This window comes from Sordaria macrospora, chromosome 5 (genome assembly GCF_033870435.1).
Source record: "Sordaria macrospora chromosome 5, complete sequence".
Classification (NCBI taxonomy): domain Eukaryota; kingdom Fungi; phylum Ascomycota; class Sordariomycetes; order Sordariales; family Sordariaceae; genus Sordaria; species Sordaria macrospora.
In genome coordinates this window covers 3,590,466-3,607,865 of record NC_089375.1, presented here as the reverse complement: position 1 = coordinate 3,607,865, position 17,400 = coordinate 3,590,466, and the positions used below count along the sequence as shown (strand labels likewise).

Here is a 17,400-nt window from a genome sequence, read left to right as displayed (position 1 = left end):
CGCACCCACCGACAGCCGGCCGCGTCCGCCAATCTCTCGGCCACCGGCCCCCGGCCCCGCGACGATTCTCGGGTCCGCTCAGCGGGTCTCCGGCAGCCGTCCCCCGTGCTCGGCTGTTCCGCAGCCGTTAGCCCATCGGTCCCCAGCCGCTCCAGCAATCGGCCGGCATATTGGATATTCTTGATTTCCCGTGCCCGGACAAGTCCCGGCTAAGCTGGATCCACGTCCTGGAGTTGTAACCATTGCAAACGCCATTGCCTGGCATGCCCCGATAGTCCGAGTACAAGCCCGCGGCGACAACCCAAGCTAGTGTCTAACCCGCTGAATCAGCCACGACACTTGCCAGATTTTCTACCTACGTCATCTTGCCCTGTCATGGCTCAACAACAACTTCATACAGCCTCGCGCCATCCCTCACTCCAGCTCTCGTCACATAATCTGCCACCTGCGGGTCTTGCCTCGGCCGACATGCAGCCGTCTCCGCCGCTACATCATCAGGAGCCGCCGGTACCTGACCAGCCTCAGCCGATGTTTGGTTGTGAGTTCATCACTACCCCCTTAGCACGTGTTTTCTAAACAAATCTCTTACAAACTGACCGTGCCTGGTCTCTCGCAGATTTGCCCCAAAATACAACACAGCCACCGGTACCCCTCTCCACTCTTCTCACGGATGACCAGTCTAGGTGGCTTGACAGTTTTTTCCAGAACCTGGATGATCCTTCTGCAGATGACAACCCTTTCGCAATATCACCGAATTTTGAGCAAGAAGGGCTATCTTTCACATCGGAATGGAATATGAGGCCAGGAAACCTTGTTGGATCAAATACATCGTTCGCCCCTTACGCCCGCACCAACTATAACACTGGCTTCAATGACTTGTCAAGTGTACACAACTTTGGTGGTCCATCGTTCAACCACCAGCTCCAAGCGCCGCCACGATCAACCGATGGTATCCATGATCTCCTGAATGCAGCGGCCGCCCTCCCACGCGAGGTAGGTGGTCATGGCGGCATTAGTTTCGAGCAAATCTGTGGGGGCGGAAGGGCTCCCGCTGGGCAACATGGCATTCAAAACCAGGCAGACAACAGCTTTGGCGGTGCAGCCATCGCTTTGGCTATGCGCCCTTACCCGCCCGTCCACGAGCCCCCCAACAACTTCTACCGCGATATGATCTTCCAACAGCCGGGCCAATCGCAGCAACCCCGCCAAAACAGCTACCAGCATGAGCAGCCGGTAAGGATCCAGTTTGGCACTGACACCAGCTTCTCCCAGTCGACCTTCACACCTCAGAGAACACAGGAGAGCTCAGAGGTCATGAGCCAAGCACAACTGAAGGTGTTGGACTGTCTGGTGCCTAGCCAAAGTGCCGCTACCACGCGTGCCTCCAGTCCCGTAAATCAGGGAGTGAATGAGCACCACAACCCATCATCACCGCCTAAGCTACGAACACATCATCGCCCCTCTTTACCTCAGGCACTGGCCTCCATACAAGAAGAAGGCGGGCCGCCCAAGAAGAGAAGGGCAACGGTCGATAACACCAATAATGATGGCGAGATGGCATCACCCGCGTCCCTCGTGACCTTCTCCAACAATCCATACAGTCCCTTCTCCCAATCCGGGTTCACTCCTTCCTCCCCCATGACGTCGTTAGGCGGCAGAAGATCAGTCGGATCGATTCCAGGAGGAGCAAGGGGGAAGAAACTTTCCCGTCAAGGAACCCTTCCGTCGCCCAATTCAGCGTCGGAAGCCATAGACCAGCAGGGCGGTGACGCACGATCACCAAACGAAGACGGAGAGGACAAGCCCGCTCGGCCGGGCAAGAGGCGTCGTTCCTATAAGGAGAAGAAGCCCAACCTGACGCTGGAACAAAAGCGGCTGAACCATATCGACAGCGAGAAACGGCGAAGATACATGATCAAGTCCGCCTATGATAACCTGTCGATCATTGTACCGGGGTATAAGGAGGCCGGTGTTAGCAAAGCTGGAGGGATACAACTAGCCGTGGATTTCTTGAAGAAGATGATGGGGGAGAACGAAGGGTTGAAGGAGAGACTTGAGCGGGTGAGAGAGAAGGCGGGAGTAAAAGGACCTGATGTGGAAATGACGGGGGTAGAGGGAGGGAATCAAAAAGAACAGAAGGGTATCGAGGGGCAATGATGGCAAGCGGTGTCACAAGCCATGGGTTTGGACCTCGCTTGGACTTGGATATTCTGGTACAATATTGCGCGTACTTTTGCCAGCGGTTCCTGCTTTGTTTAACATGTGCATACAGTACCAATAATAATACGAGTATCTGTCAAGTCGGTAATGCTGCCACTACACTCTGGTGTTCAGGTGAAGACGAATGACACTGCATCTCCCATTTGATATGGTTGGACTACGCCGAGGTGTTAATCTAGCCTCGCTAACTTTGTGAAAACCTGACACTTCTGGACGCGGAAAACCTGGAAAGGGGCTTCTTGCATCCTGAGCACAATCCGCGGCTGTAAACGCGGTAGGACAAGTACTTTTTGCGAACAGACGCCATTTTCGACGAGCCGCATCTTATCTTTCATGTTGCAGCTCCCTGGAAGTCCCAACATCACCTTGATCACATGGCGAGTACAAGAACTTAACAGGTACATTGATTCAAACCGCCTCGTGTCTTTCTCTCCCATGCATTGTCCACCCGAGGAAGACACCTCCTGAGCGTTTGTTGTTTACTTGATTGCCTTGCATAACCGGGGCGTCCTTCTTCCGACTTGAACCAGCACACTTCTCGTCAAGATTTTTGCTTCTGTCAAGCTTCATCCACATCCTATGATTTTTATAAACACTTCGTTTCCACGCCCCAATAACCTCTGCTTCTCAACATCATTCTCATCGCGTTGGTCCTCCGCTCCCCTCCATTATGCCCACTCCTTCGAACCCCCCCCCCCCCCCCCCCCCCCCTTCTCTGTCCTCTCCCTTCCATTCCACGCACCTCAACAACCAACGCCCCAAAGCCCCAACTGCCTTCCTAAGCACCCTTATACCCATACCTCAAACCCCCCAACTCCCCCTCCGGATCAACCCCCGCCATAACCACCTTCGCCACCACCGTAGCCGCATAAATCACTCCCGGCAACGCGGCAAGGTACACCTTTCCCACGCTTCCTCCTACTTGATGTCCCCCACTACCGGTGACCAACCCCGTCAATAATACCAGCAAACAAAGTCCCACGTTGAGATAAGGTAACCAGACCTCCAGCGGCGAGGGGACAAGCATGCCGGAGCCATAAAGGTTGGGGACTCTCATTCCACTTCTTCCTGGCTTCCCGTCGCCCTTCCCATTCTTCTTCTTCGTGGAAGCGGAAGCGGCGAGTGAGTCGACGAATGACAAGCCGGTTTTTGTTGGAGGTAATTTAACCGTGATGAAGGTGGTGGCGGCTAGGGAAGTGAGGGTAAGGAGAGAAAATATCGCGGTGGAGGATTTCCTCTGTGAGGGGGAAGGAAGGAAGAGGGCGAGGAGGTAAGGGACGGAAGCGATGGCGGGGATTAGCAGGAGGAGGGAGCGGAATTGGATGTTGCGCTGGGAGTTTTGGTGGGAGAGGGTGGTGATTAGGGAGTCTTGTTCTACAGCATGGTGTTAGTATCGATGGATGACTTGGGGAGGGGGAAGGGGGAAGGGGAAGGGATGAGAGGTGAGGAATTTGAGGCTTGGGGTGGGTCGAGTTGAGTGTGAGATGTGTAGGTGGGAACGGAAGATGAGGAGGAGTAGGAGCGATGAGAGGGTAAAAATGATGGAAGGGAAGGTTGACCAAAAGGCACAGTGGTTTTGAATGTAACCAAGGATTTTGAAGTGCAACGGAGCAAAAGAACGGAAACGAAGTAAAGACATACCCTGCTCGTCCATAACCTCAAGCGCATTTCCATCATCGGCCTCATCCTCACTTGGGTACCGAAACGTCTTGCGAAGGCGCGCGGATGCGCCGCGGCGATGAGATCGAAAGCCGGTGTCCATTTGTTCTGCCTGTGTTTTTGAGAAACTAGATGGCTCTTTATTCGGTGGAATCTTAAAGGTTTTCTCCTTTTGGATGATGTGTCGAAGAATCAACAAACCAGTTGACGTTGAACTGGAGAAGAGAAATATCTTGGCGTCGAATGAATGAGAAGCGCAGGCAGTAATGACAGGATGACGTCCAGGGTTATACGTGTGTATTTCGTTGTACGTGTAAGTTACAATCCGGGGCGGAATGGTAATTTAACGATTCCCATCTCGTAAACAAACTGTCCGAACTCCTGGAGCCCTCTCCTGATTGCAGGCCAAGAGCTCAGGGGTAATCAGTCATGGTGTAAACAAATGACACAGGTGAGGCTGGTGAATATGGGTACGTTGGAGTTTCATTCCGCAAGACGATCCTGGTCTTTTACCTGCGTTGGAGAAAGATCACCACAATGTCACTTCATGTTCATGTGAAAAGGGAACCGTTTGTGAATGCCTGAGTACCTGTCCTACGACACCAGCAACATGGAATTGGCTATCTGAAGGCCGTTTCTGTCCTAGGGAGCCAAACTCTATGCCTCTTGGTAGTTTTTCCCCGAACCTTCATTCCATGCAACGTCCGGCTTTCCCCTTTCCGAAGTCATCACGTCATAAACGCACTCGGCCAGAGTAAGACGTGCAGAAAGCTGTTCTTGATGGAGGTATAGAATCACGAAAATGAACGCCGCGAGTGAAATCGATTGACCGCAAATGATGACCCTGAATGCAGAAGTTTTCCGAATGATCTCTATCCACCAAACTCCTCACAAACCACTCACGGTTCCCGGCGAGTAGGTGTGCAATTGCTGGTCGACCCTTTCACTCTTTCTCGTGAAGACTTAAGAGTACATGTCGTGCCCATGCTGTTTTATGCCTGTGGTTCAGGCAACCCAAGATTGAGAGAGATTATTCCGCCTTCCGACATTTACGAAGGAGGGGCCTCACCACGGCCGGCGCGGCCACGACCGAAACCACCACGGCTGTTGGGACACAAATGTTAGTTACCCGAAAAAAAGAACCTTGACGGCCCAAACAGAGGCCGAGGGCAACTTACAACTGGGGAGCGAACTCGCCGGGGGCACCACCCTCCTTGCCCTCGCCAGCCTCACGGCGGCGGTAACCGCCCTCACGGTCACCACGGCCACGGCCACCGAAGGGGCGCTCGCGGCGCTCCTCACCACCGAGCATGCCGCGGGGGGGAGCGTGAGAACGCTGCGACTTGATGTGGGTGGCGGGGACGATCTCAGCGGGGAGGTGGAGCCACTCGCGGAGGTAGTCGAGACCCTCGGGGGTGAGGGTGTAGTAGTAGTACTGCCACGAGAACTGGGTCTTGACGTAGCCGCGGGAAGTCAAAGACTGGCAAGCCTTGATGACAAAGAGGTTGCGGATACCGGTCTCGTGGGTCGACTCATAGCTAAACGAGTGTTACGAATTAGCATGTGTTATTCGTTTCGCGCTGGCGGGTGTTCACGGCGGATAGAGGGCGAGTTCGTGCTGGCGTCTGTCTTTTTCTGTGTCTGCGTGGATTTGGGTCGATGTCGCGATAACGGGCTGAAACTCGTGTGTAATACGTTTCGTCGTGTGCATGGTCGTTCGACAGCAGAAATGGCGGACGGCGACGAAAACTCCCCCCTCCCCTTCGGAAATTTGCGTGCGATTCGGACGGTGCAAGACTGGATGTGTGTATATCTTTTGACTTGGATTTCGGGTGGAAACCTACTTCTTCTCAGCGACCATGACGCCCTCACGGAAGAGGTACTACATTAAAATGGTCAGCATAACGTTCTGGCTTCAACTTTCAACTTGACGGCCCCCAGCAATCATTTGCACGCCCTCGTTTCCCATCTCTGACAATTGTCCACCCTCCTTCCTTGTGTTTTTTCGATGTATGGCCGTCAAGAAAAATCGATTTCGCATACCTCATGGATCGCCTTGCGGTCAGCCTTGGGAATAAGCATTTTGACGAGATGACCGGTGTCGACACAATTGGTGGTGTTGGTCCGGGGAAAGTGTCGGCGTTGCGGGAGTCGAGAGCTCAAAATTCGAGATCTAAGTGATTTGTGGGCTGCGTGCCGAAATTCCAATGCCATAGTAGGGTTGCGAAACTAGCGGGGCAGCACAAGCCACATTTGTCAAAGTCTTGGCGCCTCACCGCCCAGGTGATGTCCGCAGATAAGGCTGGACCGTGTGGCTTGACCCATGTGTCAGCGACCATGAAGGTTCTCCAAACTGACATCGCAGAGGCAAAGTTCATCTCCAAAACGGCCCTCTTTTCAATGCAACCAAGCGAATCCAATCGCGAACCATCCATCAGCCATCCTACGAGCCATTCCGATCAAATTTTCTGTCGTGGCGCTTTAACATTTCACGGATAACGATCGTTCAGCGTCATCGACGACCAAGACTTCGATAAGCGCATTCACGCTCCACAGCAGGGAGGCTGCTTATCTGCCATCCATCATCATCAACACCACGCCGTGGATCAGCATCAAACATCCAAACCAGTGCATCAACCCCAAAACAATTGCCTACGGAAGAAGAACCTGCCGACACTTTTGTCAATATCATCACAATGGATCCCACCAATATGATCAACGTCCTCATAACCAGCATAGCCGGCACCGGCCTTCCACCGACCCTAACCTTCGCCCTCCCCGCCACAACAACCATCACCGAGCTTCGCGACCGGCTCCTCACCCGCCTGCCCGGCTCTCTATCTGAAACAGCCGCAGCCGCCTCTTCCTTCCGCTTCCTTCTCACCACCAACTCCAACAAGCAGCTCCCCTCATCTTCCACCCAGCCCCTCTCATCTCTTCTACCCAACAGCAACAATGTCGAATTCCTTCCCCTCCGCCTCTCCCTCCCGCTCTGCGGCGGCAAAGGCGGTTTCGGCTCCCAGCTCCGCGCCCAAGGCGGGCGCATGTCCTCCAAGCGCAAGAAGAACGGGCTCCAGGGTGAAGATAACGGGTCCTCGCGCAACCTAGACGGCCGTAGGTTGCGGACCATCACGGAAGCCAAGGCATTGGCTGATTACCTGGCCATCAAGCCGGACATGGAGAAGAAGGAGAAGGAGAAGCGGAGGAAGCGGTGGCAGCAGATTGTGGAGCAAACCGAAAAACGGCAGGAGGAGATCCGGAACGGGAAAGCGGGAGGTGGAGGTGGGGGATTCATGTTGGATGGCAAGTGGGTGGAGGATAAGGAGGAGCTGGATGAGAGGACGAGGGAGGCGGTCATGACGGCACTGAAGAACGGGGCTTATACGGATAATTTGTCCATGTTGGCTGCTACGGCGGCTGCGGCGAATGCGGCGAATCCTGGGGAGGGTGGCTCGGGGAGTGGGAGTGGGTCGTCTTCAGGTGGTGAGGCGATGAGTGAAGATGAGAAGGAGGTTGAGGGTGAGCGGGATGGGGCCGCCACGCCGCCATCGGAACCGGAGCCCGAACCGAAGGTGACAGTGGTCAAGGAGACGTTGAAAGGCAAGGAAAAGGAGACGGCCCAGCCGAAGGCGCAGGTCAAGACCTTTGCTGGCTTTGATGACGATGATGAGTTTATGAGCTCTGATGATGAGTGAGAGAGCCACGACGGTGGAGTCATGGGGTCATGAGGACTCAGTAGTGTAAGTCAGGATGGGACGGATGAGCCCGACTCAGTCAATTGCATCTGGAAGACTACTCATACACGGCGTTTTTCGGTGTTCGGTTTGTTTGGATTGTTTCACTTTGAGATAGTGAATAGGGGTTAAAGGGGTTTCATGATACCACATGCTAGGACTTATTATCCAGAGCCTAGCGGAATACCAGATTCGGTTCAGCAAAGGAAGCTCTGTTTCTATTCACGGTCTATTCCAATATATCACTTTAGCATGAAATTAATGAGAAACCTTCGTTTCGTCAACCCCAAGGTGCTCTTTATGTGCATTTCCCCGTACTACCAAGAGCTTTCTAATACAACAAGGTTCGATGTAAGGTAAAGTGAGCCCTGATACGTGGTCGACCGTGGCCATCATCCATCCGGCTCTTCCTATCACGTCCTACAAGCATTTCAGGGGTATATTTACTCCAGCTTGACGGGGAAGTTGCCAGCCTCTGTGAGAAGATGTCAGTAAACAATGTCTCAGTTGGCCCCCTTTGAGCAATGGAAGAGGATTCCCCGTTACGTACCACGCTGCTCGTCCCATCTCTGGTACCAGCCGCTGGGGCAGAGAGAGCGGTAGGCGAGCCAGAACTAATCAACGGCGAGTTTTCAGTCAGCATTCGAATTTCCTTTCATCCCATAGTTTTGTCATAGTCGGTCGAGCGTTGCATTCCCACCCGGCCTCCATAGTTTTCCCTCCTCTTTCTCTCATCCGGGAAAACAACGGCTGGTGGAACTGGTGAAAGTGGTGCGGCTAACCTGGCGGCAGGGAGCGAAGTCCTCGCCCTTGGCGAGAATGCACTTGTGGTAATCGACGTAGTTTTGCCAGCAGTGCTTGGTCTGGTTGACGTTGGGGAAACGGGCGTCGACACCTAATTGTTTGTGAAAAACACGCAATACGTCAGAACACAGGCTTTTTTGGCGGTTTCTCTTTTGGCGGTGGTTGTGGTTTGACGGCTCTGCTCGCTCGTGAATCCGCATCCGCAAAAAGCAAAGCTAGCTGCTGCCGGCATGGAGAAGGTGTGATGCTTGCCCCGCGCCGCGCAAAGCTCGAATGTTTCGGGTGTCTCCACATTGCACTCCTCTTCCTCTCCCCCGTGCCGAACGAGCTTTGAGCTCTATCTCCAACGGGGGTACATCGGGGATTTCGGCGATCGCAGGAGTGTAGCTTCTGAAGCTTGTTACCGGTTTCGGCAGATTCGGCGGAGAGCTAATTGTGTTTGTGTGAAAAGGGCAGAGGTGAAGGTTATTGCATACCAGCTGCGACGTGTGTTTCGTTAGCAGTCAATTCCGGTCCGGCGCAATGAGGTCACGGCATGATTTTTGCCGAGGGAATTTAGATCTTTGCTTTGGGGAGCAGAGGACCAATTCTCTCAGGGACTATAGCTGTACATACCAGTGACGAACTTGAAGGGCTTGGTAACGCGATCCTCGTCGGACATCTTGGCGGTTGGTTTGCGGTGGTGGTCGCGGGGGGTTGTGGTGGTGTCTGGGAGTTTGGTGTTGAGAGGTGGAAGCTCAATGGCTTGTGGAATTGGACCAGGTGCGGGTGTTGACGGGGACGTGGAGGAGCTGTGCTGAGAGATTCTGACCTTTGTGTCGATGATGAGGCGAGGTGAGCCGAGTGGATCGATTCCACAGCACGGGTGCTAGCTTTTGGTAGCTCTGACGAATTGCAGTCAGTGCACTGTCCTCCTTCTCCGTCCAGGCAGTGCCAGGCAATGCACCTTCTGAAAGCCAAAGCTTCGTCCACTGCAGCGACGACCCGCGACTCTGAAGCCTGAGGCACCAATTTCCGCACCTCCAGTCGTCCTCAGCACTCGACGCGGCTCACAACAGCTGAGAGTCATGCAACGGCTTGGCAGCCCCCAAATGGTGACGGCACTCGATGATGCTTCCTACCTCGACGGGACCCAATCCGGGACAGCTGGACGCCAGCTGTGGTGGGCTGACCTCACCTAACAGCAGGTGGAACCCCCGGATGGTGTCCGTGCAGCCGAAGCTCAACGCTCGAACTCCCGCATCTGATTTGAAGTGCAAAGAAAGAGCCGAAGTTCAATTGCCAACCTCAACCTTGCCTTGCTCGCAAAAGCTTCTCCTCGTCCACCGCGGTAGCGCAACACCAATCCTCCAAGACAAATCTCCACTCCACGAAACACCGGCAAGATGTTCGCCTCCCGTGTCGCCCGTCAGGCTTTCCGCCAGACCCCCCGCATGATGCGCCCCATTCCCGTAAGAGCTATCCCCCGGTCCTGAGTCCGCGTCTTTTCCGAAAGCTCGGGGGAGCAGGTGCCATTGCGTCAGAGTTGCTAACCGAGGGTTGTTTTCTGGTGTTGCAGAAGGAGGAGCAGGCCGGTACGTGAACGAAACACCAACAATTGCATAAGCCCACGACGACAAAACCTATTACACCTTGTTCGGAGCTTCAAGAGCTTTTGCCCAATTGGCGATGGAGTTGGAGGAGGGTTTCAAAATAATTGCGCGAGGGGGGAGAGCTATCCGCGACTGACGACATCATCAACGTTACAGCCCACACCGTCACCCAGCGCCTCCGCATGCGCGCGAAGAGCGTCCCCGCTGAGTTGTGGCCTCTCGGTAAGCTTGCACCAGATTATTATACTTTCGCACGCCATCCTGGGCCGAGTGCTGATAAGGAGGGGAACTGCTTGAATGATTAGGTGTCGTCGTCGGTTTCGCCGTCTGCGCTGCCTTCTACTCCATCACCCGCCACCTTTACGTCGACAAGACCATCCGTCTTAAGCGTCAGAACCGCGCTGCCGATGCCCACGCTGCCCACGCCGCTCACGGCGACGAGGAGAAGCACTAAACGCTTTACCGAGAAGCGTTGGCAGGGGGCGTATGTTCGATAAGGGATTGAGGAAGGCGTTCTCGAGAAAGGCGGCCTCCTTTTTTTTGCGTAGCATTGTACATGATGACCAGGAATCAACACGGTTAATCCTACAAAAAGAGTTGAGTGTGGGTTGCTTGGGAGGGTGATGGCTGTTAGTTTTTCGTCTTGAGCGAGGGCTCTCGAGCGGTCTGTGGTGTATAAGTGACATTGTCGAATTGATGTCTAGTGGTAAGAGAAACAACAGAACGTGATACAAACTGTCCAAAATAAGATAAAATCCAGGTCCCAATGATGCCATTCAACGCCGTAGCCATGCAATGCTTTTCTTTCCGGGTATCAACACGGAGACTCGCTTCTCTCCCTGAGCCTCATCGAGGAGAGTCCGTTCGCTGAAGACGGACCGAGCAATGACCGGCACTTATTGCGGCCTCGGTCCAGCAACATCCAGTCCCTCGAGGCCTTGCATAGGGTCATCAGGTGCGGTAGCAGCCAGACGGTCCTCCTCACTGACGGCATTCTCAGCCAGCCATCCTTCCTATAGGCCAACCCATTAGCACAAGTCCATGCCTCATCTTTCTTCTCGAGTAACCACCGAAGAAACAAACTCACCTGCTCCCAAACAGCAGTCCTAGACCCCAACCCTTCTTTCGCGCTCTTGGGTATCTTGGCCGCCGAAACCCTGATCACTCTGCCAAACAACTCGGACTGATCCATGTTGTCAATGGCCTCCTTGGCGTCCTCCTCGTCCTCATACTCGACATAGGCAAACCCCCTGTGCGGATCCGTCGAGTCGGGCTTCTCGTTCTTGGGTAGCGAGATATCAGAGATCTCGCCAAAGGGAATGAAGGCGTCGTGGAGGGTAGCAGTCGTCACGGCGGGTGCGAGGCCGCGGACGTGGACGGTGGCTTTCCAGCGCGTGGTGTCTGTCATGGTTGGTGGTTTTGAAGGTTGGTGGTGTAAGTTTCGAAAAAGAAAATAGAGTCTCTGGAGTGAGACGAGGACGGCTTTTGGTGAAGTGCCCGTGGCTTGTTGTGTACTTTCAGCCGGGTATTGAAGGTCTAAGATGCGTTGGTGTGTCCTGGCGAGGCTGAAATGACTGCCGTATATAGGAAATATCGTTCGTTTCGGTGAATGAGCGTTTGCTCTTGGTTCGTCAACCCCTTTTATAAGTAATGAATGTCGTTGGAGATTACAGAGGAGAAGTGTCATTCAGGTGTTGGACGTCGTTGAGAACTAGCAAGTGAGACATGGAGAAAGGCTGAAGTTCGAAAAGTCGCGACCCCACCATCGTGACACCGGGGAAGCTTGGGCCATCCTGGAAGTTCATGCACCAAGCGATTTGTACGTCATCCAATAGGGGTTCGCCCAGTTGACTTTGGGAGCTCTAGGAAGCACATATGAGAATGGCGATGGTCGTTTGAATCGCCATACATAGTCATTTGGATTTTTCACCGAAGACAGGTTCATACACAGATCACGACAGCATGGGAAGAGGGAAAGAGGTAGCAGTTGCGTGTACTGAGATAAAGGAGGGTTAGGGTTTAACGAGATGTGGTCCGGGCTCTCTGTTGCCGTTGCCCCTGAGCTGTGGTTGCATCGGCCTTGAAGCCAGCAATGGAAAGTCCAGTGGTGCCAACGTCAGGGGCCGGGGGCGGGACAGACAGCAGTCGTTATCCGCAATCTGGCAACAATGGACACCTCAGACGGGATGCGGTGCACCCGCAATTCCACTTCAGCTTACTGCCCTCTAACACCTGGACACGGCAACATCTCTCGCGACTCCGATTCCATTCATACTACCTTACTACAGTTCCCGACAGACCGACACGACAACCGACTACAGACAGCCTCGACCGCGGAGGGGCTTTCGTTGTCCTTGTCTTGCTTCTTCTTTTCATGTCCAATTGCACGATTTGACGACTTAGAGCTCTAATACCACCCATCCACCCCCCAAAACCTTAATTAATCAACGCCACCCGCACTCCCACCCACTCTTCGACAAGCCGGCCAGCCAGCTTCAGCTTCCCCTGACTTCCCCCTCTTCCGCCCACCGAATTCAAACCACCCGTGTAGCCGTATCACTACCCCCGCGGCCGACGTTCACATACAAGAATATAAACAACATGGTCCGGTTGAGAGAGATCCCCCGGACTGCGGCCTTCGCCTGGTCGCCCGGCGCAAACCCCCTTCTCGTAACGGGTACCCGGTCAGGCGCCGTCGATGCCGACTTCTCAGACGAGACCAAGCTGGAGCTATGGGATCTCAACTTGAACAGTCAGGAACAGGGCGTGGAGCTCCAGCCCTTAGTTAGCATTGCCGCAGAATCCAGGTATGCCTGCGAGTTCCTAAACATGGTATCCCTTCTGGCGCACTAACAAGACACTATGCATGTAGGTTCTACGACATCGCATGGGGCCAGCCCAGTGACGAACATCCTCGGGGTATTATTGCCGGTGCCATGGAAAACGGCTCATTGGATCTCTGGGACGCCGAGAAGCTGATCGCCGGTGAGGACGCCCTCATCTCGCGCACCACCAAGCACACGGGTCCCATCAAGGCCCTACAGTTCAACCCTCTGAGACCCCAGGTGCTCGCGACTGCTGGCGCCAAGGGTGAGCTGTTCGTCTGGGATGTTAACGACACCTCGGCTCCCTTCCGCCTCGGCGCCGCTGCCGCCCACGATATCGACTGCTTGGCCTGGAACCCCAAGGTCGCCAACATCCTGGCCACTGGTGGTGCAGGAGGCTTTGTGACTGTATGGGATCTCAAGACCAAGAAGGCTTCTCTTACTTTGAACAACCATCGCAAGGCTGTCAGCGCCATCGCTTGGGACCCAGAGAACTCGACTAAGCTCTTGACGGGTACATCCGACGATACCGCTCCCGTCATCTTGCTCTGGAACCTTCGTAACTCCCAGGCGCCAGAGAAGACTCTCCAGGGCCACGATCAGGGTGTTCTGTCGCTCTCGTGGTGCCAGCAGGATTCAGGGTTGCTTCTTTCTTGTGGCAAGGACAACAGGACCCTTATCTGGAACCCTCAGACTGGAGAGCGTTATGGCGAGTTCCCTGAGGCTACCAACTGGACTTTCTACACCCGCTTCAACCCCCACAACCCGAACTTGTCGGCCACAGCATCCTTCGACGGCAAGATTGCTATCCAGACCCTTCAGAACACGAACCCCTCGGCGGCTCCCGCGGCTCAGAACAACCTTTCTGACGATGACTTCTTCTCAAAGGCTGCATCCCAGCCGCAGGCGGCTTCCTTCTCTCTGCCCCGGGCACCCGCCTGGATTGAACGCCCCGTCGGTGTTTCCTTCGGCTTCGGCGGCAAGCTTGTTTTCTTTAACAAGGCAGAGACAGCTCCTGGCCAGAAGAGGTCTTCCAAGTTGCAGATCTCTTCTTTCTCCATCGACTCCGACATTGGCTCCGCGACCGAGAAGTTCGAGCAAGCCATTCAAAGCGGTGACATTGCGAGCATTTGCGAAGAGCACATTGAAAACGCCAAGACTGACGAGGAGAAGGCCGAGTGGCAGGTTATGCAGACCCTCAGTGAGTCTGATGGACGAACCAAGATCATTGAGCGTCTTGGTTTCACCAAGGACGAGCCGGTTGAGGAGGCCAAGGATGCTGAGACGCCCAAGTCTCCTGAGCCTAAGCAGGAGGATTCTGCGACTCTCAAGCCTAACGGCGGAGAGGGCAAGAAGCATAGGCGTGTTGTAAGCATGTGGGGAGACGGCGACGATGGCGAAGATTTCCTGTCCGATATCGCCGCCACCAAGGGAGCCAAGACTGACAACCCCTTCAACCTTCTGAGCGTAGGCAACACTCATCTGGAGGATCAGATCACCAAGGCTTTGATCTTGGGCAAGTTTGAGAAGGCGGTGGAGATCTGCTTGAAGGAGGAACGGTGGTCGGATGCCTTCCTGATCGCCAACTGCGGCAGCAAGGAGCTTGTGGAGAAGGTTCAGACTGCTTATCTTCAACAGAAGAGAGGCAGCCCCAGCTATCTGCGCCTCATCAGCTCTGTTGTGGCCAAGAACTTGTGGGATATTGCTTACAATGCGGATCTTGCTGACTGGAAGGAGACTCTGGTCACCCTTTGCACCTATGCTGATCCTTCCGAGTTCCCGGACCTCTGCGAGGCCCTGGGTGACCGCATCTTCGAGTCTGGTAACAGGAAGGACGCCTCTTTCTGCTACCTGATCGGCTCCAAGCTGGAGAAGGTTGTCGGTATCTGGGTGGACGAGCTCCAGGAGACCGAACAGGCTGCCTTGAAGGAGGAGACCGGTGACTCCACCTTCTCGGTCCATGCCAAGTCTCTTCAGCAGTTCATCGAGAAGGTGTCCATCTTTCGCCATGTGACCAAGTTCAACGATAGCGAGAAGTCTCTTACTGAGGGGTGGAAGCTGGCTGCTTTGTACGACAAGTACCTAGAGTATGCTGACATTGCGGCTGCTCATGGCCAGCTGTCGGTCGCCCAGAAGTATCTCGATCTTCTGCCCACCAGCTATCCTCCCGCTGAGACGGCGCGCAACCGTGTCAGGCTTGCTACCCAGAAGGCCGGTACTCAGGCTGCCGCTCGTCAAGCCACCCCCGCTGCTCGCACCACCTCCCGTACCGCCGCTCCTGTCGGGTATCAACAGCCCAGCCTAGTCCCCGCTCCGGTCAACCCCAGCCCTCTGAACCCTTACGCCCCGCCAGCACCGGCGCCGGTAAGCGCTACGTCCGGTAACCCTTACGCTCCTCCTATCGCTCCTGCTCCTGCCACCACTCCTCAGTACGGAGCCCCCTCTACATACGGAGCCCCTTCGTCTACATACGGAGCTCCCCAGAACCAGGGCTATGCCCCGTCCGGATACACACCACCCACTCAAAACTATGCTCCTACTCCCGTCACTGGATATGGCGTTCCCGCTCAGAACTTTGGTCAGCCTAGCCCACTTGGTGGTCCGCCCAAGTCCACCGGGCCTCCGGTTCAGCTCAAGAGAGACGGTGTCTGGAATGACGTGCCTATGGTGACCAAGGCTCCTCCTCGTAGGAACACGCCGAGTGTCGCCCCCATGACCTCGCCTTTCCCCGGCCAACCTGGCATTGCGTCTCCGCCACCAACTGGTGGTCCCTTCCAGCAAGGTGCGCCTACGCCGCCGCCGCCCCCGAAGGGTTCTGCGCCTCCGAGAAATGTCGGCGCGCCACCAACCGGCCCTCCCAGACCTTCTTCGGTTTCAAGCAACGCTACCAACCCCTATGCTCCCCCACCACCTGCTGCCGGTCTACAGCCCACATACGGAGCCCCGCCTGCCCCCAGGACTGCTTCTCCTTACAACCCTCCTCCCTCCGCCACCGCGCCCCCAACCAACCGGTACGCCCCTGCTCCTGCCACGCAGCAGTACACCCAGGGACCACCATCCGGTCCTGGAATAGCTCCTCCTCCGGCGTCTGGCGCATACACTCCTGCCCCTCCATCAGCGTCTCAGCAATATGCCGCCCCACCACCACCCCGGGCTGGCTTCTCTGCACCTCCCCCGGCGTCTAGACCCCCCGGTGGCGGTCCTCCTCCCTCTGCGGGTGGTCCTCCCCAGCAGCATGCCCCTCCTACAGCTGCCCCTCCCAAGGCCAGATACCCTCCCGGTGACCGCTCCAACATTCCCGAGCACGCCAAGGAGCTCGTCGAGATCCTGAGCAGGGACATGCAGCGCGTGGCCTCCAAGGCCCCTGCCTCCTTCGCTCCCCAGGTCAAGGACACTCAAAAGCGTCTTAACATCCTCTTCGATCACTTGAACAACGAGGAGCTCATCAAGACCGAGACCATTGATCAGCTCGCTCAGTTGGCCGGCGCTTTGGCTGAGAAGAACTATGACATTGCATCCAAGATCCAGGTGGAGATTTCCAAGGAGAAGACGGAGGAGTGTGGCAACTGGATGGTAAGTGCTCCCACTATTCTCTTAAGTAACAAGTAACAAATACTAACTGTCGTTTTTTTTTTCAGGTCGGCGTCAAGCGTCTGATTAGCATGAGCAAGGCCACTCCTTAGAAAGTTTATGAGTCTCGGACCGAGTCGTTTAGTTCTAGTTATAAAGATTTAGCCGATCAGTATAAAACTATTTTTCCTCCTGAGCCTGAGCCTGAGCCTGGTCCTGCAGAAGATTGGGCTGATGAGTATTTTTATGAAGAGTGGAAGCGGGGGCGGCGGAAAGAGCAGAGGGTGGGTAAGCTGTGAATAGTCAACGGGTGTGCTTACCGCGGTATGTATGCTCAAGCGGTGTCACTGTTCGTTCATCATTATCGCAGGTGAGAAACGAACGGTGGGGGGAAGGTGAGGGTAGCCCATTTTAGCGTCGTGATATAAAATATAAAAATAAAAAATGCACATAGATCGTTTTATGAGGAGATGTGAAAGATGGTGAAACGTCGTCCCTAAGCAGTTGACTGGCTTTTTGGCGATCTCTGAATCCCGCTCCGTGATCTGGAAGTAGGTATGGTAGTAAGTAGTAAGTTCGTGCTTTACATCCTCTCAGAGTTAACCAGAGACAGTAGCCAAATCAGATTAGATCAACCTCCGATATGTCGAGTTATTTACGCCTTGAATTTTTTGGTTCAAATTCATCCTTGAAATAAAAAATCCCATCCCGACACACAATAGGTATATACACATCATTTTGTTTCAAATTCTGAGGTACAACTTAAAACAACTTAAAACATGCTAATTCTCTTTCCAACAACAAGCCACCCAACCAACCAACCAACCATTCACCCATCACTTGAAGATTTGAACACTTGAGGCTTGAAGGCTCGAGCATGACTTGCACAAGACTTGAAGAAGAAGACGACGAATGTAAATGTATAGTAAGAGCGAAAAGGGCACCTCTCTATCTCTGCCAAAGTAAAGCCAAATAAAAAGCAAACAAAATTGAACT

At 54.5% G+C, this 17,400-nt stretch overlaps 8 protein-coding genes across 8 annotated transcripts; 4 read left to right on the top strand and 4 right to left on the bottom strand.

The window, feature by feature from the left end:
- The first annotated feature begins 119 nt into the window (after positions 1–119).
- SMAC4_06735 (uncharacterized protein) lies at positions 120–2,312 on the top strand. Its single transcript, XM_003344910.2, has 2 exons — positions 120–538; positions 617–2,312. Exons 1-2 carry the CDS (start codon positions 376–378, stop codon positions 2,155–2,157), a joined length of 1,704 nt encoding a protein of 567 aa, XP_003344958.1. The 5' UTR covers positions 120–375; the 3' UTR covers positions 2,158–2,312.
- Positions 2,313–2,998: 686 nt separating this feature from the next.
- SMAC4_06734 (uncharacterized protein) lies at positions 2,999–3,982 on the bottom strand (the record flags this gene model as incomplete). Its single annotated transcript, XM_003344909.1, has 2 exons — positions 2,999–3,594; positions 3,862–3,982. The coding sequence occupies 2 exons, from the start codon at positions 3,980–3,982 to the stop codon at positions 2,999–3,001; spliced, it is 717 nt and encodes a 238-aa protein (XP_003344957.1).
- A 447-nt stretch (positions 3,983–4,429) lies between these two features.
- On the bottom strand, positions 4,430–6,093 carry SMAC4_06733 (40S ribosomal protein eS10; the record flags this gene model as incomplete). The annotated part of the gene is made up of 4 exons (XM_003344908.2): positions 4,430–4,983; positions 5,058–5,417; positions 5,724–5,761; positions 5,923–6,093. The coding sequence occupies 4 exons, from the start codon at positions 6,091–6,093 to the stop codon at positions 4,929–4,931; spliced, it is 624 nt and encodes a 207-aa protein (XP_003344956.2). The 3' UTR covers positions 4,430–4,928.
- Positions 6,094–6,268: 175 nt separating this feature from the next.
- Positions 6,269–7,574, top strand: SMAC4_06732 (uncharacterized protein; the record flags this gene model as incomplete). Its single annotated transcript, XM_003344907.2, has 1 exon — positions 6,269–7,574. The coding sequence occupies exon 1, from the start codon at positions 6,576–6,578 to the stop codon at positions 7,572–7,574; it is 999 nt and encodes a 332-aa protein (XP_003344955.1). The 5' UTR covers positions 6,269–6,575.
- A 392-nt stretch (positions 7,575–7,966) lies between these two features.
- Positions 7,967–8,617, bottom strand: SMAC4_06731 (uncharacterized protein; the record flags this gene model as incomplete). Its single annotated transcript, XM_003344906.3, has 3 exons — positions 7,967–8,088; positions 8,164–8,227; positions 8,396–8,617. The coding sequence occupies 3 exons, from the start codon at positions 8,615–8,617 to the stop codon at positions 8,057–8,059; spliced, it is 318 nt and encodes a 105-aa protein (XP_003344954.2). The 3' UTR covers positions 7,967–8,056.
- A 1,017-nt stretch (positions 8,618–9,634) lies between these two features.
- On the top strand, positions 9,635–10,754 carry SMAC4_06730 (uncharacterized protein). The gene is made up of 4 exons (XM_003344905.2): positions 9,635–9,868; positions 9,976–9,991; positions 10,166–10,231; positions 10,315–10,754. Exons 1-4 carry the CDS (start codon positions 9,803–9,805, stop codon positions 10,461–10,463), a joined length of 297 nt encoding a protein of 98 aa, XP_003344953.1. The 5' UTR covers positions 9,635–9,802; the 3' UTR covers positions 10,464–10,754.
- A 30-nt stretch (positions 10,755–10,784) lies between these two features.
- Positions 10,785–11,736, bottom strand: SMAC4_06729 (uncharacterized protein). Its single transcript, XM_003344904.2, has 2 exons — positions 11,097–11,736; positions 10,785–11,022 (listed from the first exon to the last, which is right to left on the bottom strand). The coding sequence occupies exons 1-2, from the start codon at positions 11,694–11,696 to the stop codon at positions 10,906–10,908; spliced, it is 717 nt and encodes a 238-aa protein (XP_003344952.2). The 5' UTR covers positions 11,697–11,736; the 3' UTR covers positions 10,785–10,905.
- Positions 11,737–11,911: 175 nt separating this feature from the next.
- On the top strand, positions 11,912–16,875 carry SMAC4_06728 (uncharacterized protein). The gene is made up of 3 exons (XM_066090504.1): positions 11,912–12,816; positions 12,882–16,407; positions 16,473–16,875. The coding sequence occupies exons 1-3, from the start codon at positions 12,611–12,613 to the stop codon at positions 16,515–16,517; spliced, it is 3,777 nt and encodes a 1,258-aa protein (XP_065947278.1). The 5' UTR covers positions 11,912–12,610; the 3' UTR covers positions 16,518–16,875.
- Positions 16,876–17,400: the final 525 nt, after the last annotated feature.